Raw genomic sequence first — 23,586 nt, 5'->3', positions numbered from 1 at the left:
CTGGAATACTACACAGCTGTAAAACAGAAGGAAGTCTTACCTTTTGCAACAGCACAAGTGGACCTGAGGATTATTATGTTAAGTGAAATAAGCCAGTCAGAGAAAGACAAATACTGTATGATCTCACTAATATGTGGAATCTAATGAACAGAATAAACGGATGAACGAAATAGAAACAGAGGCATGGATACAGAGAACAGACTGACAGCTGTCAGAGGGTGGGAGGTAGGGGACTGGATAAAATAAGGTGGAGGGATTAGCCAAAAAATATATATGTATATGTAATACGTATATTATATATAACACATAGACACAGACAACAGTGTGGTGATGGCCAGAGGGACAGAGGGTGGGGGCTGTGTGGAGGTGGGCAAAGGTGGGGGGGCAATGAAGACAGAAGGAGACTTTGCTTGGGATGATGCGCACTCGATGCGGTCAGTGTGCAGATGACATGTTATTGAGTTGTACGCTTGAAACCTGTATGGTTTTATGAGCCAACATCACCCCACTACATTCAATTTACAAAAAAGGAAAGTGAGGAGTTTAGTATCTCAAATGTGCAGGTACAAAGATAGTCCACCAAATACCATGAGTAACCAAGGTAACAAGGTAGCACAGAAAGAAATTGAAAAGTCTCCGGAGACTAAACCCCAAGCCACGGAACACAGTGATTTCAATGGCAGAGAATTCAAGAGTGCCATATGAAAAGCTCAGTGAGATCCGAGAAAACTCAGAGAGGCAGGCAGTTCAGTGCACTCAGGAATAACATTGATTAGCAAAAAGGATTACTTTACCAAACGGGGTGAAACTATAAAAAACAAACAAGAAATCTGGAGCTGAATAACTCAGTAAATGAGATGAAGAATGCATTGGAGAGCACTGGAAAGCAAGCAGGAAAGATGGAGGAGGGAATGAGCGAGCTTGAAGATAGAAACTTAGAAATGACTCGGTGGAAAAAGAGAGGAAATGAAGAGTTTTAAAAAATGAAAGAACCCTCTGAGAACTATCTGGCTCCATTAGAAAGAGCAACATAAGGATAATGGGTACACTAGAAGGATAAAAGAGGGAGAAGGGAAGAAGAGAGAGGCTGTTCAAAAAAATAATTGATGAGAACTTCCCGAACTGATGGGAATTGCTGGACATGGGAATACAAGAAGCTAACAGATCACCTAATTACTTCAAGGGAAAAAGATCTTTCCAAGACACATTATATTAAAACTGTCAGAAGATAATGATAAAGACAGAATTCTCAAGGCAGCCAAGGGGGAAAAAAAATGACTGCAACCTAAAAAAGAAACCCCTTTTGATTATCATCAGATTTTTCAGTAGAAACCTTATAAGACAGAAGAGAGTAGAATGAAATATACAAAATATTTAAAGAGAGAAACCACCCTGCAAGAATAATATATCCAGCAAAGTTATCCTTTAGGTATAAAGGAGAAATAAAGGCTTTCTCAAACAAACCAAAGCTGAAGGAGTTTACCACGACAAGATCTGCATGAGAAGAGATTTTTAAAGGAGCACTTCTACCTGAACCACAAAGATAAAAGCATACAAAACTTTGAGTAAGATGACAAATAGAGACACAGCAGGAAAATGTAACTCTACGTCAGAATAGGACATTAAACACTTAATTACAACATCAGTGTTAAAGGAGAAAAGCATTAAAAATGTCAATAGCTTTAACTTCTTCAATGTGGTAATGAATGCGTAACATAAAAAGAGATAATTTGTGACAACCAAGACAGCAAAGGGGCGGAGGGCCCTGACCAGTGTGGCTCAGTGGATTGGGCATCATTCTGCAAAGTAAAAGGTCGCCGGTTTGATTCCCAGTCAAGGCACGTGCCTGAGCTGTGGGTTTGGTCTCCATCCAGTCAGGGCACATTCAAGAGACAACCAATTGATGTTTCCCTCTCACATCAATGTTTCTCTTCTCTCTTTCTCCCTCCCTTCCTCTTTCTCTAAAAACAAATAAAGTCTTTAAAAAAAGAAGAAGAAGAAGAAGAAGAAGAAGAAGAAGAAGAAGAAAAGGGGAGGAGGGAAAGGACTGAACTTGCACAGGTGAATGAAGATAAGATGCAACCAGAAGGGAACAGGATTACTGTATGTATAAGACATTTCTAGAGAGAACCAAGATGGCGGCGTAGGTAGACACACTGCGCCTCCTCACACAACCAGAACTGACAGAGAATCGAACAACAAGGGGGACCAACACCAAGAAAATAGAAAATAACCATTCATCCAGACTGGTAGGAGGGGCGGAGACGGGCACCGGGGTGGAGAGGACTCGCGCGGCTGTGGCGGGACCGAGACTGGCGGAGTGTGGGACAAATGGCGCAGGCAGTCCGAGCACTAGCAGACCCTGCGGCCCCACATCTGCGCAGATAAACCGAGAGGGCCGGACTCAGAGTGGCGGAGAGTGGGGCAGGCAGAGCAGCGGGTAGCACCCCGCGCGGCACCAAATTCGCCCACAGATAAACCTGACGAACGGCGGGCAACGAAGCAGACTGTGCAACCCAGGGCTCCAGCTCCGGGAAATAAAGCCTCAAACCTCTGATTGAAAGCGCCCCTGGGGGTTGGGGCGGCAGCAGGAGAGACTCCCAGCCTCACAGAAGAGGTTGTTGGAGAGACCCACAAGGACCTAGAGTGTGCACAGGCCCACTTACTCGGGAACCAGCACCAGAGGGGCCCAGTATGATTGTGGGTATCGGAGTGAAAGATTGAAATCCGGAGGAGAGTGAGGCGGGCGCCATTGCTCCCTCTCGGCCCCTCCCCCACGTACAGCATCACAGCGCAGCGACCAGCATTACCCCGCCCCGGTGAACACCTAAGGCTCCGCCCCTTAAAGTAACATACGCGCCAAGACAAAAAAAAAAAAAAAAAAAATGGCCCAAATGACAGAACACTTCAAAGCTCCAGAAAAAATACAACTAAGCGACGAAGAGATAGCCAACCTATCGGATGCACAGTTCAAAGCACTGGTTATCAATATGCTCACAGACTTGGTTGAATCTATTCGAAAAACAGATGAAAAAATGAAGCCTATGCTAAGAGAAACAAAGGAAAATGTACAGGGAACCAATAGTGATGAGAAGGAAACTGGGACTCAAATCAATGGTGTGGACCAGAAGGAAGAAACAAACATCCAAGCAGAAAAGAATGAAGAAACAAGAACTTGGAAAAATGAGGAGAGGCTTAGGAACCTCCCGGACGCCTTGAAACGTTCCAACACCCGAATTATAGGGATGCCAGAAGGAGAAGAGGAAGAACAAAAAATTGAAAACTTATTTGAACAAATAATGAAGGAGAACTTCCCTAATCTGGCAAAGGAAATAGACTTCCGGGAAGTCCAGGAAGCTCAGAGAGTCCCAAAGAAGCTGGACCCAAGGAGGAACACACCAAGGCACATCATAATTACATTACCCAAGATTAAACGCAAGGACCTACATCCAAGATTACTGTATCCAGCAAAGCTATCACTTAGAATGGAAGGGAAGATAAAGTGCTTCTCAGATAAGGTCAAGTTAAAGAAGCTCATCATCACCAAACCCTTATTATATGAAATGTTAAAGGGAGTTACCTAAGAAAAAGAAGATCAAAAATAGGAACAGTAAAAATGACAGCAAACTCACAGTTATTAATGACCACACATAAAACAAAAATGAGAGCAAACTAGGCAAACAACTAGAACATGAGGGTTGTCATTAAGGGAGTGGGAGGGGGAGAGAGGGGGAAAGGTACAGAGAATAAGTAGCATAGATGATAGGTGGAAAATAGACAGGGGGAGGGTAAAAATAGTGTAGGAAATGTAGAAGCCAAAGAACTTATAAGTATGACCTATGGACATGAACTATAGGGGGGGAATGTGGGAGGGACGGGGGTGGGCAGGATGGAGTGGAGTGGGGGGGGAAATGGGACAACTGTAATAGCATAATCAATAAATATATTAAAAAAAAAAAAAAAGACATTTCTACACACACCTAATTGTAAAAACAAACCAAAAATGCAAAGCTGGGACATGAAACATAAAAAAAGAAACAAAAAGAGAATATGGAGAAAAAATATATAGAAAGCCACCAACTATCAGAAAGCCCACCACATCAGAATGCTAATGGGGCAGTTTTACACATTGTTTTGAATTCGTCAGTGCAGTTGGGATCTTTCAAATTTAGAATATGTTCGCCCATTTTTATTAAAGATTTATTTATTTATTTTTAGAGAGAAGGGATGGGAAGAAGAGAAACATCGATGTGTGAGAGAAACAGCCATTGGTTGCCTCTTGAACAGTGACCTTGAAGATTGCAGGATGAGGCCCTGCCCACTGACCTTGCCTATCAGGGTTCTACTCCACCTGAGTTGAGAGAGGGAGGCCAATGTAGGGCCACACTATCTAGTTTCAAGCTCAGGTCTAGAATTTTATACCTGTTTTATATATAGGTTGAAAGAAAAAAATCAGAAGTGCTTGGTTTGCTCCAAATTTTTTCATTGGCTTCTCACTGTTTGCCGGCCTTCCTTGTGAGTTTCCTAACGCTGGGAATCCAGTCGGGTGCCACTGCAGACACACTGCAGACCTTGCAAACCTCCACCCCAGAGCTGTCTGTCCTACTCACCTCTCTGTTGCTGGAGCTGAAGGCCTCCAAGAACTATGTCCCAGGCCCCCCTCCAGCTGCCTTCTTGTTAGCGTCTGCGTGGAAGGCTCTGGTGGGAGACTGAAGCTGGGAAGAGGGCAGGCACACATGATAGTTCTCAGCATTGCCATCGCCTCCTGCAGGGGTCGCAGGAGTTGTGCTAGTGGTACCCACAGCAGCCCAGGGAGGCCATGCTGCAGCAGTGGCTTCGTGGATGGGCTCCTGGGTTTTTGCTCAGTCAGCTCAGTCCCAAAAGCAGCAGCCTCAGCTTCCCCTGCAGCCATGGGGTCTGGGCAACACCACTTGTCTTTCTCCCTTGCACTTCCAGAAACTGTCTTTCTGCCATCTGCAGTCAACAGCCAGCCTGTGTAGTCTTTTTTTGGCTTCTCCAGCCCTGCAAACACCTTTATTACCAACTCCGTGTTGAGCTTCTCCCTGTCAATAGACCTACAGTGTTTTTCATTTTCCGTATTGGACACAAGCTGATAAACAGCAGGGAAGACTGCTTATGGCTAACTCGATTGTATGCATGGAAATGCATAACTTGTAGAGTCACAAAGGGAAGAGAGGAGCCCCATCCTGGACAGGACTGTGGGTCGCACTGACTGCCAGCTAGAGGGAAAAATTAAAGCGCCCACATTCGGTAAGGCCTCAATGTTCTCCATTCTCTGAACCAATACTCCTGACATCTTCAAAGCACCATTACCAGTACTTCAGAAACTGGGCTAATCTGTGGCTCACCTGATAATTGACACTATACAACGTTTAGTGACTCAGGGTCGTTTTGTCATTTTGGTGTCATCAGCTGACCTGTAACTTACTGCCCCTACAGGAAGTCAGTTGTACAACCTTTGACTTCTGTCTTCTATGGTGAAACGCAGCATCCTGAGCAAACCCAGGGAATGGGGAGAGAGGCAGCTGCCCGGTGCTGGTCATGTGCTTCTACTCTCATCCTCCCCTCTTTTCAGCGTTAACGATTATTCAAGTCCCACCCTGACCCTGCATTCCTCCTCTGCACAAAAATCTGCTCACTCTGAAGGAGTGCTCTCCAGCACACGCTTGGACTTCTCTTCCTCCAGATTTATTTCTCAGTGGATCTCTTCCTGCCCGCTCTCTATCTGCGTGAAAAACACTTCTAGTCAAATGTTGTCAGTTTCTTTTCCCACCACACTGTTGGGTTTACTGTTTTATTCTTTCTTTGGGTTAATACCATACTGTGGTTTTCTGGTGGAAGGCGGATTTCACCTTCCACCAAAGGAGGAATGTGCAGAGGTTAAGGCCATGGCTGGCGTGTGTTGTTGGTCCAGTCTTGGGTGATGTGCTGAGTTCCACTGTGGTCTGGGGCTTTGATTGATCGTGACCTTGTGGTAGCAGTTGGAAGTTTGTTTATGGGTTATTTTTTTAAGCTAGTATAACTCCCTCTAAATCTCCTTTTGAAATATGTTTCTATACTGAGAAACCTTAACTTCCTATATTGGATGAAAGTGACAAAGCTAAAGATATTTATAGCAGGGAAATCGTTTGAATATCCTTTAAGGGAGATGCAGAAAGCCTCAGTCTATGGCTGAAGCAGGATTCCAGGGCCTCCTTCATAAGGGCTGGCTCAGATGGCAGGAACACAGCGCAGGCACGCAGGTCAGTGCAGGCTTCTCCCGCAAGTGCACTTTCCCTGAGAGGTCCTGTGTAGAAATGGCTGACAGGCTCTGTTTTTTAAAATTTCAGCCCAGTTAACCACCAGGAACCCTTCTTAGTAGGTGTCCTTTTCCTCAGGGATCACACTTGCAATTTCAAAACCTTCACATAACCCCAAAATTGGAGATTCCTCTTGGTCTTGATGCCACAGACCATCATTGACACTTGGCATGTCCTTTCAAGCATCTCCAGCCTTATAAGAAAGAGGAGAAGGTGGAGGTGCCCGGTATCCCACACCTCTGCTGGGTGGAGGGACAGCATCGTCCCCGGTCTGGGAGCCATACAACTCAGGTCCAGCCAGAAGCGGAGACTCGGCAGACGTGTGAGACTTTGGGCCACCGCCTCATTCGGAGCTTTACGGTAAATCTGCGCGGTGCGCCCCACCCTCGTGCGCAGGCGCGGTGCCGTTGCCCGCAGGGCAGTTGCTAACCCAGCGGTTTTCAGAGCAGCCTACAGGAGGGCCTGGGCAGTGCAGATTCCGAGGCCGACGGGGAGGCTCCGCCCATCCTGAAGCCCCCAGGGTCCTCGGTTAGTCGACAGCCCTACCTTAGCTGCAGCCGGAGACGGGAAGAACCCTTCCTGGAGCTGGTGGTTCCAAGCGGGAGGGCGCCGATGAGATAGCACTGCTGGGATGCCAAGGCCGAGGAATGCCCGGGAGCTATGGCTTGAGGGGAACGGGCAGGACCTCAGCACACCGGTTGGCCCCGGATGGCCATGCCTGTAAAACCGGGACCGAGGTGGAGCCCGTGGCGCCATTCTCGCATCCCCCAGGCCACAGGGCTGCGGTGCTCGGAGAAATTGAGGCCCGCAGGTGACCCAGGCCTGGGCGGCCGGGGGAACATGGGACGCCAGGGGGCGCTCCAGGCTTTTCTTGCAAAGTTCAAACCCAGCTCCCACTTACCCTCTTAGTTTCAAGAAATTGCCCGATTCCACATATAAGTGAGACCACCATATATTTGTCTTTCTCTGACTTGCTTATTTCGCTTAGCATAGTAATCTCCAGGTCCATCCATGCTGTCGCAAAGGGTAAAAGTTCTGTCTTTTTTACAGCCCAATAGTATTACATTATGTAAGTGACCACATTTTTTATCCACTTATCTCCCAATGGGCACGTGGGCTGTTTACGGATCTTGGCTATCATAAATAACACTGCTGTGAACATAGAGGCGCATACATTCTTTCTGATTGGTGTTAGGGTATATCCCCAGAAGTAGCATCGCTGGGTCAAAAGGCAGTTCCACGCAACAGACCGAGAGATTGGGGGGAGGGGGGAGGTGGAGACTGGATAAAAGAAGATGAAGAGATTGTTAACATGACTCAGGGACACTAACAATAGGGTGGTGAAGGCCGGTGGGGGGGGCGGAGGCTGGGTGGAGGTGGGCAAAGGCGGGGTAGGGGGGTGAAATGGGGGATACCTGTGATGGTGTCAACAATAAAAATTTGTAAAACGAAAGAAAGAAATTGCCTGAGCTGTAAGCCCTGTCTTCTTCCGGAGTAAAAGCTGGACCTTGTCCCCAACGGAAACTCCCAAGGAAATTGGGCCCCTTGAGGTTTTCCTGAGCCCTTTGAAAGGACGTTTTCGTCTTCCTGATCGCTAGGGTCCGTCGGCATGAATCCCGTCGTCGTGGTCCACGGTGGCGGAGCCAGCAGTATCTCCAAGGACCGCAAAGAGCGGGTGCGCCAGGGAATCATCCAAGCCGCCACCATGGGGTACAACATCCTAAAGGAAGGAGGGAGCGCAGTTGACGCTGTGGAAGGAGCTGTGGCCGTCCTGGAAAATGATCCCGAGTTCAATGCAGGTAAATTTGCAACTAACCGGGTTAAGCTTCTCCCCCAGAATAGCTGGATCCTTTCTAAAGCGTCAACGAATCCAGTCACCTTTGTGGTAGAACTTAATATGCTTGAGAGGTTTGAATTTTCTCCTATTACCTGTTGACCAAGTTGCTTTAAGAATTTTTAAACCTTTCCACTCTTTTTTTTTTTTTTCTTTAACCTGCTTCTTAGAATTCACATCCCAAGGGGTTTTTTATTACTTTTTTTTTGGGGGGGGGGGAAACGGGGGTGGACTATATACCTATACTGTGCCCGCTTTAAGTTTTGAAAAATGTATAATACACCTGTGTGACCACACCACAATCAAGATTTAAAACATTTCCATCACCCCCAAAAGTTGCTTGGTGCTGCTTTGCAGTTAGTCTCCTCTCCAATCCCCAGCACCAGGCATCCACCAATCTGCTTCTGTCCCTCTAGTTTAATTTTCATTCTGCAGAATTTCGTGCAAATGCAATCATGCAGAATGTATTCTCTTGTGGTTGCCTTCTTTCACTCAATGACCACAATAATAATAATAACCACTATGTACCAAACAATGATCTAAGAAATTTGCATGGCTAATTTAATCTGCACCATAGTCTTATGAGTTAGGTGTAATCATTATGCTCATTTCTCAGATGAGAAAACTAAGGCACAAAAAGGTTAAGTAACTTGCTGGAAGACACTCATTTCCTCTTTATTTTAAAATAGAAAACCTAAGATGTAGGGATTAAAATACTTCTTGGAATTATGCCACCCACCAAACATCTGTTAGGGAAAAGAATTCCAGGAAATCTTAACCAATTAGTCATCAACTATCTACTATTTGTTCCGTCCCCTTGCCTTTGCTAAGCACTCTTTAACACTTATGCAAAACTTCATAAATCAGCCTGACACTACTATGAGGCATAACTACATTTTCATGGCTGTTTGTTGAGCCAAACTGTACTAGAAGCTTCCCCTTGGCAGCAGGAGGAGCAGCCTGCTGTTTCAGTGGGACACTCGTTACACTAAACGCCCGTTAGTCACTGCCCTCTGGGGACACACCACTTATTCACCAAGGGCCTTGATTTGGAGCAGGTGGTTCCGGTTTCCCACCTTCTCTAAGAGGACCAGTCTTCTGTGTGAATGAAGGACGTGTGGATTAGGGAACTAGAGGAGACAGTCCTTGTTTCTTTGCTCTGTGACCAGGGCCTGCCTTCTGAGAGTCTCTGTTCCGGTTGGACGTCTGCTATTCAGCAGTGGAGGGCGGAGAGAGTGGGGCTGAAAAGAAGGAAGTCAGAGATGGAGGGAGGAGGAAAGGTGGGACTTTGAAGAGCAGAATGTCCTCCTTGAATTCTGTTTTCCCTTCCCTTTTCCCAGCTGAGGTCAGTACAAACAGTATTTCTGGTAGCCTGCGCTCTAGTCCTCTGGGAGAACCATTCAGGAACTTCCTACAGAAACTGACTCTGGGCAGGGACTGCGTTAGGGGGCAGTAATTCACACAGTGACACGGTTTCTCCGAATGCTCGTAAAAACATTGTCTTTGTTCACACTGTATTCGCATTTCAGTGTGGATTTCACTTTAGGTTTAAAGCTTATGTCATAATACCTAGTTTATTAAAATTAGCTTATTTGTTAGAAACCAACACTGGAAAAAAATGAACTTTTAGTCAGAGTGATAGAAATGTTCTGTAAAGACTTCGATGGGTAACCAAACAATGACCATTTGCTGTCACTGGAGTTGAGCAGTACTTAGCACAGAACTTTAACTAGTTAATTTATTCTCCCTAGAACTCAATTTTAATAGCTCTCACAGAGTCTTTGAGATAACAGGAATTTTATTTATCCACCCACTCTGAAGTCTAGAATCCACTAACCTAATACCATATCATTTTAATGGGCTTTTTTTGTGTCGTTTTTACATACAGTAAAATTTCCCCCTTTTTCAGTGTATAGTTGCACTGAAAAAGTCATTTTTAATAAATTTTTTATGTGGCGCAAGGTACATATCGAGGTTCAGTTTCCACTTAATTGCTCCCAGCACCCGTTGTCAAAAAGGCAGTTCCCTCCCCATTGCCTTGCCCGTTCACCCTTGTCGAAAATTGGCTGGCTTCATGTGCTTCACTCTGTTTCTGGCCTCTGCTCTGTTCCGTTGATCTTTCACCAGCACCGCCCTGTCTCCGTTACTGTGCTTTTATGTTGTCTTAAAATCAGATACTAAGTCTTCCAACTCTATTACTTTTTCACGATTATTTTGGCTGTTCTAGTCTCTTTGCCTTTCCTACAAACTCAAGAATCCCCTGGTCGATTTCTACCAAAAAAAATTCTACTAGGATCCTGATTAGGGGAGTGCTGAATCTACAGATCAGTATGGAGAGAATTAAAATCTTAATACTCAGCTTTTCAATTCGTGAACACAGTATGCACGTCCATGTACGTGGGTCTTTGATTTCTTTTCTCAGTGTTTTGTAGTTTTCAGCATTCGTGTATTGTATTTTGTTAGATTTATACCTAATGACCTCATGTATTTGGGTGGTATTGTACATACTACTTTTTAAAATTTCAGTTACCAGCTGTTCATTGCTAGTATATGCAGCTAGCTATTTGTATATGCTTATTTGTCATAGATGCTTATTTGCATATATCTTCTTTGCCAGGGTGTCTGTTAAGGTCCTCAACTCATTTTTTTAATCAAGTTCATCTCTTATTGTTGAGTTTTAAGAGTTTTCTGCATATTTGGGTAACAGTCCTGTATCAGATGTGTCTTTTATAAGCACTTTCTCCCAGTTTGTGGCTTGTCTTTTCATTCTCTTGACAGTCTCTCATAGGGCAAAAATTTCATTTTAATGAAATCCATCTTAACTTTTTCTGGCATGGTCCAACCTGTCGGTGGTGTACCCAAAAAGCCCAACCCAGTGTTATCTGTACTTTCTCCTGGTATCTTCCAGGCATTTTGCAGTTTTGCACTTTACATTCATGTCCATGATCCATTTTGAGTTCATTTTTCAGAAGGGTATCTGGCTTCGTTTTTTTTTTTTTTGCATGCGGGTGTCCAGTTGTCCCAGCAGCTTTTGTTACAAAGACTCCTCTTTGCTCAATCTGATTACCTTTTCCCCTAAGATTCTGCACCCCGTCCAGCGTGTATGGGTTTTCCCACAGCACCCAGCCATTCTCGGACACCAGCTCGGTGTCCGACAGCTGAACTCAGTTCTGACCCTGTCTACATCCCTAATCTGGTATTAATGCCGTCCAGTGCCTTCTGTTTCAGACTTCCTTTTTTTTTCATCTCAAGAAGTTCTATTTGAGCCCTTTTCATATTTTTCTCCACTTTCTGGTACATATGGCATAATAGTTATAACAGCTGTTTTAACATGCTGCTTTACTAATTCTTATCATTTCTGTTGTTTCTGGATCTGTTACCATTGATGGATTTTTTTTATCTCTCTTTCTTATTATGGGTCAGATTTTCTAGTTTCTTTGCGTGCCTGGTAATTTCTTACTGGATACCAAACACTGAATTTTACCTTGTTAGGAACTGGATATTTTCACAATCCTTTAAATATTCTTGCCCTGGCCAGGTTGCTCAGTTGGTTGGAAATCACCCTGTACACCAGAAGGCTACAAGTTCGATCCCTGATCAGGGTGCATACAGGAGGCAACCGATCAATGTTTCTTTCTCATGCAGATCAATATCTCTCTCTCTCTCTCTCTCTCTCTCAAATCAATGAACAGCTCTGGCCAGGTGGCTCAGTTGGTTGTAGCACCCCCTCCCCGCCATGAACCAAAAGGTCGCAGGTTCGATTCCAGGTCAGGGCACATGAGGGGTTGTGTGTTTGGTCTCCAGTTGGGGCTTATGCAAGAGGCAACTAGTCAATGATCCTCTCTCACATCTATGTTTCTCTCTTTCTCTGTCTACCTCCCTTCCTTTCTCTCTAAAATCAATAAATACATATCTTTGGGTGAGGATTAAAACAATAATAAGAATTTTAAAAATGAAGTCAATGAGCATATCCTCCAGTAAGAATTAAAAATAATAACAATATAAATAAACATATATTCTTGAGCTTTGTTCTTATTCCATTTTTACAGATGAGGAAACAGTCACAAAGAGGTTAAGAATAGCTAGACGTGGAGGCGTTAACCTAGGCAGAGAAACTGGGAGGAAGGATACTAGTGGTGAAGAGAACAGCATTGCCAAGGGCACAGAGTAATGAGAGCTTATGATACATTCGGGGAAAGCCAACGTTTCAGTAACATGTGGCCAAGGAGAGGAGATGAAGGTGGAAAAATAAGTCAGAAGCAAGGTCAGGAAGCCTTCGTACTATCAATTTTGCAGGTCATGGGGTACCAAGTCAGATTATTATTTCCTCTGGCGATGGAGTGGAGGATGAATTAAAGGAGGCAGCTTAGAGGAAACTCGGAAGCCATTTTTAAATTCCTGCTTTCAACTTCTCTTTGGGTCTAGGTTGTGGCTCCGTCCTGAACGTCAATGGTGAGGTTGAAATGGATGCTAGCATCATGAGCGGGAAAGACCTGTCTTCAGGAGCCGTGTCTGCAGTCCAGTGCATCGCGAATCCCATCAAACTCGCGCGGCTTGTCATGGAAAAGGTACGTGTGACCATCACATCCTTTTCCTGCGGCATTGTTACCGCTGTACTTCAGTGACTAAAGGGGTCTGACCATGGGGAAATACTTGAGGTCACTCTCCTAAAACTATATAAAATAACAGAAGTAATGTTGACTTTCTCAAATAAGCCAGGATTCTGGCTCTGTGGACAATGTAATTTGACTAGAAGTCACTCGACCAGTGATTTCTTTGTTTTCATGTTATCTTCCTGTGTTCAGCCTTCTCTCAACACATATAAAACACATACACAGTGAACAGACCAACTGCTTAATAGTATATGTTAAATAAAAATGGATTAAGTTCTCCAAATTTAAGATCATATTTGTCACATTCCTAGCAATATACCATCATTTGGGGGGGGTTTCTTTAATGCAAAACTCAGAGCTAGGCTCCTTTCTTTCTTTTCTTTTTTTTTAAATTTAGATTTTGTGTGTTTATTTTTAGAGAGAGGGGAAAGGAAGGCAAAGGAGAAGGAGAGAAACATCTATGGTTGCCTCTCTCACGCCCTCTACTGGGGACCTGGCCTGCAACCCAGGCATGTGCCCTGACTGGGGATTGAACCAGTGACCCTTTGGTTCGCAGGCCTGCACTCAATCCACTGAGCCACACCAGCCAGGGCAAAATACAAAAGTCAGAGCCAGGCTCCTTTCAACATTCAGAAAAGTAAGCCACTGAAATTTGCATTGTTAGGCTCACAGTAGGAACAGTTTAAAGGGTTTTAACTTGCCCTGACTGGTGTGGCTCAGTGGGCTGGGTGTTGTTCCACAGACCGATCACTGGTTCGATTCCCAGTCAGGGAACACGCCTGGGTTGTGGGCCTGGTCCCCAGCTGGGGGTGTGCAAGAGTCAAACAATCAATGTTTCCCTCTCACATCAATGTTTCTCTCCCTCTCTTTCTCCCTCCCTCCCCCTCTCTCTAAAAATATACAAATAAAATATTTTCTTAAAAAAAGATTTTAACGTTTTCAAAAACTAACCATTTTTCCACTTCTTTCTGGTTCAAGACACCTCACTGCTTCCTGACTGGCCAGGGTGCCGCAGAATTCGCAGCCGCCATGGGGATCCCAGCAGTTCCTGGGGAGCAGCTGGTAACAGAGAGAAACGTCAGAAACCTACAAAAAGAGAAGCATGAGAAAGCTGCTCAGAAACCAGACCAGCAAAAGTAAGTACCCTCTGCGGCTCACACGGGGGGTGGGGGGTGGGTGTCATTCAAGTGTGAACATTTGACAAATACATGATTATTTGCATTTCTTAAGTCAGTCAAATATCACGTGGCAGTTCGGTTTTGAATGAAATAATGTACTCTAAGTAATGGGGAAACTGCTCTTCCGATTCTTAAATTTAACCTCGTTTCCTCCTCCTATGAGCAGAAACTCAAACTAGGCTAACAGAGCTCCTTCTCCCACACGACTCCATAGGAGAACGCCTGGTGCTGAGGTGCGAACTCTCCGAGTGCTTCCTGTCGGTTCGTCACCTTCAGTAAATTAGACAGGCTCCCTGTCAGTCTGGTGCACCCCAGGAACCCTTTCACAGTAGGGAGAAACCAGTGCCACTCTTGGGGGGTTCAGGTTAATCATGCGTTCTGAACTACGGTTTTCTGTGGTGCAGAGTTCAAAATCCCAAATAAAACTCCCCTTATTTAAAACAATCTGAAAAATATAATTTGAATATGGCCTGGGAGTTTATAGTGAAATATAAGCTATTAACTTTGCATATCATTTTAGGGTTGTACTATTGACCCAGATGTATACTTCAGTATCACCTAGGGAGCTTTTTCAAAATAAACGTATCTGGGCTCTTTCCCTGAAAAATCTAATTTAACACATCAGAGGTTGAGAGGCCAGGCAGGCACATTAGGAGAAAGTGCCCCAGGTTGAGAAGATGTTTTCCGAGACTGGCCATCTGCTGGTAGCTGTTGATTGCCTTACCAAGCATGCTGTTGTGTCTACAGGCTGGAGTCGCGGGAACGGGCTTACTTATTCAGTGGTTCATGGACATTTCTATAGATGTTGCCACAACGTCTTCCAAAAGTTGTACAACGACACTCTTCTGCACCAGCCCATATTGCTCTTAGATACAGCAAGAAGGGCTTCTGCCCTGCGCCCCGCACACTGGAGCACCCTCATGTCACAGCTACGCAAAACAGTTGGTTTGTTACAGGTGCTGGGGCACCTCTGCCACTAGGCACCGGCACAGCATCGCCCACCTCATCATCCGCTCTTGTGACTCGCACCGTTCAGACCCCAGGGAAATGCTTCTGTACGTCTCTTGCTCTATGTCCCCGAAGCAAAGGGCCCCTGAGTCTCACGGTTTGTAGACTGTGCCGCTGCTGCCATCAGGGATGGGCACGGCTGTGGAGTGTGGGGAAGAGTTGAACAGCAGGACTTCGGTGAGAAAAGGCAAATTCATAACTTGCCAAATAAATTCTTGCGTGACAAAGCATTGTTCCTCTATAGTGCCAAATGTCCATTGTCTTCCCTTTCTCCACATTTAGACCCGTGGTCCCGGGGTGTTCACGCATCAGGGCAGTATCTGCAAGCCTTGTTCGTGAGGGATGATTCCTGTCGCTCTTCCATTTGTACATGTGTGCAGGTCTGCACCGGCACTGCCCAATACAAATATGAGCGCCGTATTTTTTAAAAATAAAAAGAGCCCTGGCTGGTGTGGCTCAGTGGATTGAGAGACTGTGAACCAAGGGGTCGCAGTTCGATTCCCAGTCAGGGCACATGTCTGGGTTGTGGGCCAGGTCTCCAGTAGGGGTCACAAGAGAGGCAACCACACATTGATGTTTCTCTCCCTCTCTTTCTCCCTCCCTTTCCCTCTCTCTAAAGATGAATAAATAAAATCTTTTTAAAAAGTGAGAAGAAAGAGGTGAAATTAAGTATATTTGACCCATTATGTCCAAAATACTATCTCAACATGGTATCAATATAAGAAATTATTTGAGGTAGTTTATCTTCTTGTTTCATACTAAATCTTCAAACCCTGGTATGTACTGCACACTTACAGTGGGCCTCCCCACCAGATGCCCCCGGTGTCCAGGGCTCAGCACCACAGCAGCGAGCACCTGCTGGGCCGCGAGCACCTGCTGGGCCGCACATGCAGCACAGGCCTGGACCACCTGCGGGGAGAACCAGTTCTTTAGGTCAGCAATGAAATGGACACTGAATATGAGAATTAAGAATGGTTTTATTCCTATAAAAATATTGAGAAGATTTAATTAAATCTTCAAAGGTATAATGTTAAATTTTTCAGCTTTTAAATAATTTTGATATTAAATATTGTAATTCATGGTTTGACTAATATTAATAGATAATTCTGTATATTTTAGAAAAATTAACTTTTTGAAATTATATCTGCAATTTTTTTTCAATTTTTTTGCTGTTTATTTTTTATGAAAATATACTCTAACTTTACCCATTCAGCATAATTACATCTCATTTTTTAATCCCTAGACGATTGAAAATGAGTGTAAGTCTCAAGAACTTGATAGAAAAAAAATACTAAAGTGGAGTTCACAAAAGAAAAACTAAAAAATGAAGTCAAAAATCTTCACGAAGCAGTCTGCTTGCATTTTTAGAAACCAACCAGTAAAAGTAAGCGCTCTTCTTCCAGGCGACCCACGTGAAATTTACAGACGGGACATTCCAAGTTCTTTGTTCAGTAGAGATCTGATTATTTATCACAACAATGAAAATTAGTGACAATAGTGTTCTCTCCAAATCCACAGCGTGAACCGTTCAGCTGAAACCCCTGCAGCGTCGTGCTGGTTGCTAGAGGAGGATCTAACTGCTGATCGAAAAGACTCCGCGCAGGAAAGGACTGGGGAGGAGCTAGCACTGGGGGGGAGGCTGAACAAACAACAGACACTGATAATACTGGGAAAGTGACACAAAGCGTCAGTGTAATGGCCTCGATAGAACACTACCACGTGTCCCATGTTAGCCACACCTCATGACGCTCTCCGTGCGCCCATCAACACAGTGTTCACAAAAAACAGTGGAAAATTTCTCAGTTTAGTAACAATTATTTCAACATTTGATAAAATGCCAAACATGTAATTAGGACAAATAATAACAAATCTAATGACTACCATCTAGATTAGAGAATACAGATGAATTTGATGGGTAATAAGTGAGAGATGAAATCCTATGTAAAATTTTTTATTTTTTAAAAAAGTTTTTAATTTATTTATTTTTAGAGAGAGGGAAAGAGAGGAAGAGAAACATCGATGTGTGGTTGCCTCTGGCACACCTCCTACTGGGCATGTGCCCTGGCTGGGAATCCAAGGGGCAACCCTTTGGTTCACAGGCCGGTGCTCAATCCACTGAACCAGTCCCGCCAAGGCACATGCAGAATTTTTTAAATAGTCAGTTCAACTAGAATGTTCCATGGTGAGAAGACATGTTGAACAACTAACATTATATGCATCATTCCACTGCCCAGAGAAGAAAAGCAAGTTTAAATCCATGTTTTGAATGAAGAGAAGCATTGGGAAGAATTTTTTTATCTTAGACTAAAATTAATTTTAAAAACTATCGAAAGCAAGCCTGTGACAGTGGAGCTAATGTGGTTGGTAATTAAAAGGCGCAGAAGCATGAAGTTTGTCCCGGAGCCCAGAAGCATCTACGTGAGGCAGAAGGCTCACAGTTTGAGTTCTTCTAGGAGCTGTGCCCTGGGCGACCCCAGCAGCAGAGACGCCACGGGACCATGAAGGGTCTAGTACAGGATCTTCCAGATCCGCCCAAAGATGGAACAGCTCCGTCGGACTCCAGTCTGACTCCCGTCTGACTCTGTAACGAATCTCAGACCCGTGGTGTGAGTACCAACTAAATGTTGTTGAAGTAAAAAACTTAATTTTGATCAAAACTGAAAAAATTCTGATCAAAACCACAGGAGATTCTCAAAGAACAAATCGTTGTCTCCAACAGAAAGTGAAATTTGAATCCGAGCTCTCTACAATTACTTCATTTGAACTGTTCGTTTCTAGTGATAAGCTTAACAAAAGCTCTGAAAAACATCTGTTGGCTATTTCACTTTCAAAGGGATTAAAAATATCTTTTAAAGTTAAAGAAATAAAACCAAAACTGCATGTGAAATATGCAAGCAAAGTGACATTCCAATAAAAATATAAGGAAACTGAAACAAGGAAACAAACACATTGGCCCGACTGGAGAAGATTCGTGCTCAGATGACCCCAAACCAGTTTCTGCACAGGCTGTTTTTCTCCTTGTTACATACTGGAGTGTAGGGTCATTTGAAGAGAGTTTTGAAGAAAATTGAGCAACATGCTGTCCCTTTCAGTTGTCTTCATAGTACACCGGCCCTGAAATTTGAAAGGACTTAAGGTCTTTAAGGTGGATCTAAATCCTCCTTGAGAGAGGATGAAATGACAACCTAAGTGACTGTGACGTGTGGGATCAAATAAAAGTGTGATCTCTTCTGTGACAGCTACTTACCGCGTGCAATCCCATCCAGCACTCGAGTGGGCAATGCCAAAGCCAGGGCCCATTTCCAAATCTAAGTATTGCTAATTAAACACTTGCTAAGAACAACAGTGTCTCCAGAAAAGTTGTCTTATTTGGTACTTTCTGTATAGAGTGTGCATGCACGGAAATGCTGATTATGAGAACGTAATCAGTGTGAGGCAAGGAAAGTTGATTTTGTGGAATAAATACACAATTTGTGTACCGTGTGTGAGTGTGTGTGTGTGTGTGTGTGTTTTCACTCACCCAGCTGATCAACAGAGGGTCCAGCCGGGGACAATAATAATGAAGTCGTCCTCAGTAGTTTGTCGGCTTGCAGTCACGTGAAAACCGTAGCTTCACTCTGCGGGGCCGGCAGAAGTGACCCACCGAGTGTGGTGGCTGGGTGGGTGCGTGGGTGTCTCTCACGAGGCAGGCAGCAATGCGAACGTTTCCCCTGACATGTCCTAGGGTGTGCTTGAGAGTGATACTGTTATGCTGCAGAATTACATGCTTATGATTTTGTTATAAACAATTTTTATGTAGTAAAAAAGGGGCGTTGTTTGTGCCAGACCCTGTATTTTTAAGATGCACTTATCACAGTAAAAGACTAGAACACATTTATAACTTCCAAATATCAAACACGGGGTGTGGGCCTCCATTTGTATTACGTGCTTGCCTTGACCCCTGGCGGATGCCAGGGGAGGAGGGGCATTGTCCCTGCAGTTCACAGCTGTGTCCCAGCACCTACAAAAGTGCCTCAAATATCATTCATCACAGGATCTGGGTGGTGGGCAAAGGGCTAATACGCAGCGTCTTCAACTTTTCTACTTGGAGATTTATAACAAAATGGTAGGGGAGAGTTGCCTTTTTTCACCTTTACAGCAAGCCCCGGAAACAGGCAAAGCAGGGTCGGGCTGGGCAGCGTCAGCATCACCTGGCAGGGGGTCCCACCCCAGGTCTACCAACTCAGGGTCCTGGGGGGAGCAGGGGGGTGGCAGGGAGCCAGAGAATTCTATGCGCACTCAGGTTGGAGAGGCGCTCAGGCACTTTCCCCCCATGTCGTAGGTGGGGGAAATGAGACAGCACTAAGGCTCACAGCCAGCGGAGGGCTGGCGCGGCTGGGCCCGGAGGTCCCCTTCCAGCGGAGGTCTGAAGGAGTGTCTGCAACCTCACTGACATGTCGAACAAAAAGCAGACAGCCTTGCTCCGCAGTTTCCGGAATGCATGTCCGGAATGCTGAAACCAGAGTGTGTCGCCTGTGCCACTGGCATGTGACAGGCACGTATGGGGTCCGGGCCACGTTGTTACTCATCCTCAGCCTGTCGCTTTTCGTCTGCTTATTTCTGGCAGGAACTTGGGAACCGTGGGAGCCGTCGCCCTGGACTCCACAGGAAACGTGGCTTACGCAACCTCAACGGGGGGCATCGTGAATAAAATGGTCGGCCGCGTGGGGGACACGCCGTGCATAGGTAGCCCTGGCGGGTGGCTCCCGCCCCCTCCTTCCCTGTCAGCAAGTTCCCATGCTCTGCTTGTCCCGTCTCCTCTTCCTCCACTTACTCCTCCTCCTGGTGGCAGCTTCAGGATTTCTGGAAGTGGCAGTCGGGTGGGAAGGCGCTGCCTTATGTCCTGTGGGCACTCTGCCCTCTGTCACGTGACTTGGGGGGTTGCCCCCAAGCTACCCGCAGTGCCTCTTTCTTCTGTAGCTCCAGTTTCAGGGTCCACAGACTTGGTCCCAAAGGGTTAAATACACACAACCTCTTCCCAGGCATGGGTGCAAGTGAAGGAACTAAGAAAGCTGGGAATTTAAGGTTGCAGTTACTACGTTTGCGTGGCACGGAAGTGACACACTGCTACTAAGAAATGTTACAGATTAAAAGGTTCTTTGCATTAGGGTGGGAGCAGATTCCGGCTAACTCCCAGGAGTGGGCGAGTGGTGGGGGTGGCATGGTTGTGCATGTTCCCGCCTGGGGAAGACTGGGGAGATTCGGGGCAAAGAAGGAGCTGTCCCAGTGTAGCTGCTCCATGGAAGGTCAGGCCTACTGCCCCTCCTCGGCCCCGGTGCCCTTCATCCTCCTGATTCCAGGGCAGTCACACCGTGCTTACCAGTCCACCTCTGCATCCCAAGATCCTTGTCTACACTTTGGCACTCCTTGGGACTTAACATTTATGCAGCACTAGACGTGCAATGCATTCGAATCTCTTCACTGTTACTCAGAACCAATCCTGTTCCCTGAGCAGGATCCGGAGGTTATGCTGACAACGGCATTGGGGCCATTTCAACAACAGGGCACGGGGAAAGCATCCTGAAGGTGAATCTGGCCAGACTCACACTCTTCCACGTAGAGCAAGGTATGTCGAACAAGTTCACCCTGTCGCGCTGCTTGTAAGTAGATGGAGAAGCATCCGAAACCCTTCCTCCTTTGCTGCAGCTGTTGCTTTCAGGTGAACACTGTTTCGACCCTTTCCCGCCTGCTGTTAGGGTCCGACTAGGAGAGCCCGTAGGGTACTGCCTGTCACACGTCAGGGGCGGTGGAGAGAAGGCAGCCTGCTTAGGCTGGTGCTGGCCTGCCTGGGGCCAGGAGGGCCTTGGGTCGTGCGGGTCCTGCTCGGAAGCCCTCAGAGATCGCTGACCAAGAATCTCTGGCGCCTCGCTTTGGTTTTCCATACTGCCAAGGATTTGTCCATCGGAGTCTTTCAAAAGTAGCGTGTCACGTCTCAACGTTTCCTTATTTCCAGGAAAGACACTAGAAGAGGCTGCTGATATGTCGTTGGGTTATATGAAGTCCAAGCTCAAAGGTTTGGGTGGCGTCATCTTGGTCGACAAAGCCGGAGACTGGGCAGTGAAGTGGACCTCTGCGTCCATGCCCTGGGCGGCCGCCAAGGACGGCAAGCTGCACTCCGGCATCGATCTTAATGAGACCAGTATCATCGACCTGCCCTAAGCCCCTGGAAGATTGTATTCTAGACGTCAGCCTGCAGGTCCAGTTCAGTTTCCTGGTGTGGAGACTCAGCTTAATCAATTAGAGCTAGAAATGGAAAAACTCTACAGTCTGTCACTCGTTTTGTTGCCTTGATCAATAAGTACCTGAGTGTTTGGTGAGGGGTGGATTCCAAAGTGATGAGAGAAATGCCCCCAGGAGGCTCAAAATAAGGCTGAGCCTTTCTCATGACTAATCCACTGTCTTGGGTTGGAGGAAAAACCGACGTGATCTTGACCTAACTGGGTGCAGGGAGTGCCCTTGGAATTGGGAGGCCCGCCCCTACAGTGGCAGAGCACCCCCGCCCCCACTCTCTTGGTTGCACTTTCCACCAGGACCCCGTGGGGAGGCCAAGGTGGGCAGGAGAGAGTGGGGGAGGGACCTGAAAGCAAGGCAGGGCCGCAGCGCTAAGGGGCGGAGTCCAGCAGAGCCGCAAGACGTTGCAGCGTCCACTGGACTCAGAACAAGGTTGGGTAGAAGCCGCTGTGAGAGGGTGAGTTGATTTTTCTGAGAAAGTTCAGGTCTTCTCCGACTTCCTAATACAGACGTTTCCAGATAAGGGCCCTCTGATCACCGTAACTCCCTAATCTGGGGATGAGGGTGATAATGCAGACGGTGGATGGCACTCCTTCAAGTCTGAGCGTTCTCTGGGGCTCGCACAGGAGCCACGGGCTGGAGGGCCGACCGCTGCAGAGATGACAGTGTGACGTGACTGGCCATGCTGCGGCCCCCACCCCTGCACGGGGTGTGAGTGCAGTGCGGTCCGCATGGTGACGAAAATAGTGTCCTTGGTGGGCCGGTGGGTATTCCCACCAACCTCTCTTCACACTGGAGTGGTGCTTCTGGGTGACGTATCTGCTCCTCTTTCTAGTCTGTCAGGGCTGACCTTCCCTCTGGAAAGAAATTGCTTAACTTTAAATTCCATGTGCCTCTAATAAAATGTATTTTGAAAGAGTAACAGTGTGGTTAGGAGTCACTGTTGACAAAGACCGGAGTGTGTGCGTGAGCTCCCCTTGGCCTGGCGGCACACACAGGTGCCCAGTAAAAGACATATCAAGGTGAGGAGTGTATGGAGATGGTGACCCGTCCTCCCTCACAGAGGACACACACATGCTTTTCAGAAGAACTGAGCTTTTTCTGGGTGGGTCGAGGAACAAACCAAACCAGCACTTACAAGTATCAGCAGGGTGTGTGGCTCAGTCTTCGGCAGTTTGCCATTACTCACACCGGAGAGCCGCGCGATTCTAGCTCCTGGCCCCTGACCCTCCGTGCACCCACGTCAGCTGCTCTGAACTAAAGAGAAAGACACAGCACGTGGAGGCAGAACTGAGTGTGAATTCTGCTGGAGACCCTGGCACGTTAAGTTTTATCTACAAAGTAGATCACTGTGAAGATAGAGTGAAACGAAAGAATCCCTCGGTGTTTGCCCTAAGGGTCCCACAGACAAATGTAGACGGTGGCCCGGCCCAGGCGGGAGTCTCCGGGTTTATGCTCCACAGCCTCCACATGCAACAGTTGCCCGCCAGAAATGAGGGTTTCATTAGCAGGTGTATTCGTTTGCTAGGGCTGCCAACAGTAAAAGCTCACGGACAGTGGCTCACCCACAGTTATTTTGTCACAGTTCTGGCGGCTGGAAGTCCAAGATGAAGGTGTCAGCAGGCCGGGTTTCTCCTGAGGCCTCTCTGCTTGCCTCGCAGACAGCCGCCTCCGCACCCTGTGCTCACGTGGCCTTTCCTTCACATGCGCTGTGGCCAAACGTCCCTTCCTCTACGGACGCAGTCAGGTTCAGGTTGGGCCCACCGAGCAGCCTCACTTGAACTCCACCACCTTCACAGGCCCTGTCTCCAAAAGCAGTCGGGGTTGGGGCCTCAGCAGGTGGGTGTTGAGGGGACACCGTGCAGACATCACAGGAGGCAAAGCAGAACCGCTTTAGGGCAGGGGTCCCCAGCCTCCCTCCTCCCTGTCCGCGGGCTCCACCCACATTACCGCCTGAGCTCCGCCTCCTGTCTCCCCCACTCCACCACCCCAGTCCGTGGAAAAATCGTCTTCCATGAAACAGGTCCCTGGGGCCAACAAAGGTGGGGACAGATGCTTTAGGGCTTGGGAAAGGAGAGTCTCTTTGGAGAAGATAAGTGGAAAAGGGGGAAGGAAGGAAAGAAGGGAGGATAGGCCAGTTCGAAGATCTGATTTGTGCTTATCAGCCTGGCCACTCCCAAGGGAAGTGACTCCAGTTCTCAGGGGCTGCAGGAGGCTCCGTTTGGGGCCCCTGACCTCTTTGGCCAAGCAGCCCCATTAAGTAAGGGTGCTGGCAGCCCCTTCGCACAAGCCAAGGTGAGCATGGTCGCCCTGGGCCGTGAGTCTGTGAAAAGTCGCCTCCACTAGCTTGGGAGTGGCATAAG

At 46.6% G+C, this 23,586-nt stretch overlaps 1 protein-coding gene across 1 annotated transcript; it reads left to right on the top strand.

The window, feature by feature from the left end:
- The first annotated feature begins 6,699 nt into the window (after positions 1–6,699).
- ASRGL1 (asparaginase and isoaspartyl peptidase 1) lies at positions 6,700–22,141 on the top strand. The gene is made up of 7 exons (XM_024574162.4): positions 6,700–6,848; positions 7,919–8,119; positions 12,580–12,722; positions 13,746–13,903; positions 19,560–19,678; positions 20,448–20,558; positions 20,946–22,141. The coding sequence occupies exons 2-7, from the start codon at positions 7,930–7,932 to the stop codon at positions 21,149–21,151; spliced, it is 927 nt and encodes a 308-aa protein (XP_024429930.2). The 5' UTR covers positions 6,700–6,848; positions 7,919–7,929; the 3' UTR covers positions 21,152–22,141.
- The last annotated feature ends 1,445 nt before the right edge of the window (positions 22,142–23,586 follow it).

This window comes from Desmodus rotundus, chromosome 5 (genome assembly GCF_022682495.2).
Source record: "Desmodus rotundus isolate HL8 chromosome 5, HLdesRot8A.1, whole genome shotgun sequence".
Classification (NCBI taxonomy): Eukaryota; Metazoa; Chordata; class Mammalia; order Chiroptera; family Phyllostomidae; genus Desmodus; species Desmodus rotundus.
Note: the sequence above shows the minus strand (reverse complement) of the source record. Positions and strands in the feature narration are given on the sequence as shown.

Excerpts from the sequence above, each read along its gene's own strand:
- ASRGL1 (XM_024574162.4), top strand. The coding sequence starts at position 7,930 with ATGAATCCCGTCGTCGTGGTCCACGGTGGCGGAGCCAGCAGTATCTCC. Across the intron at positions 19,679-20,447 it reads GGGGGACACGCCGTGCATAG|GATCCGGAGGTTATGCTGAC; the intron begins GTAGCCCTGGCG and ends TTCCCTGAGCAG. Across the intron at positions 20,559-20,945 it reads ACTCTTCCACGTAGAGCAAG|GAAAGACACTAGAAGAGGCT; the intron begins GTATGTCGAACA and ends CCTTATTTCCAG.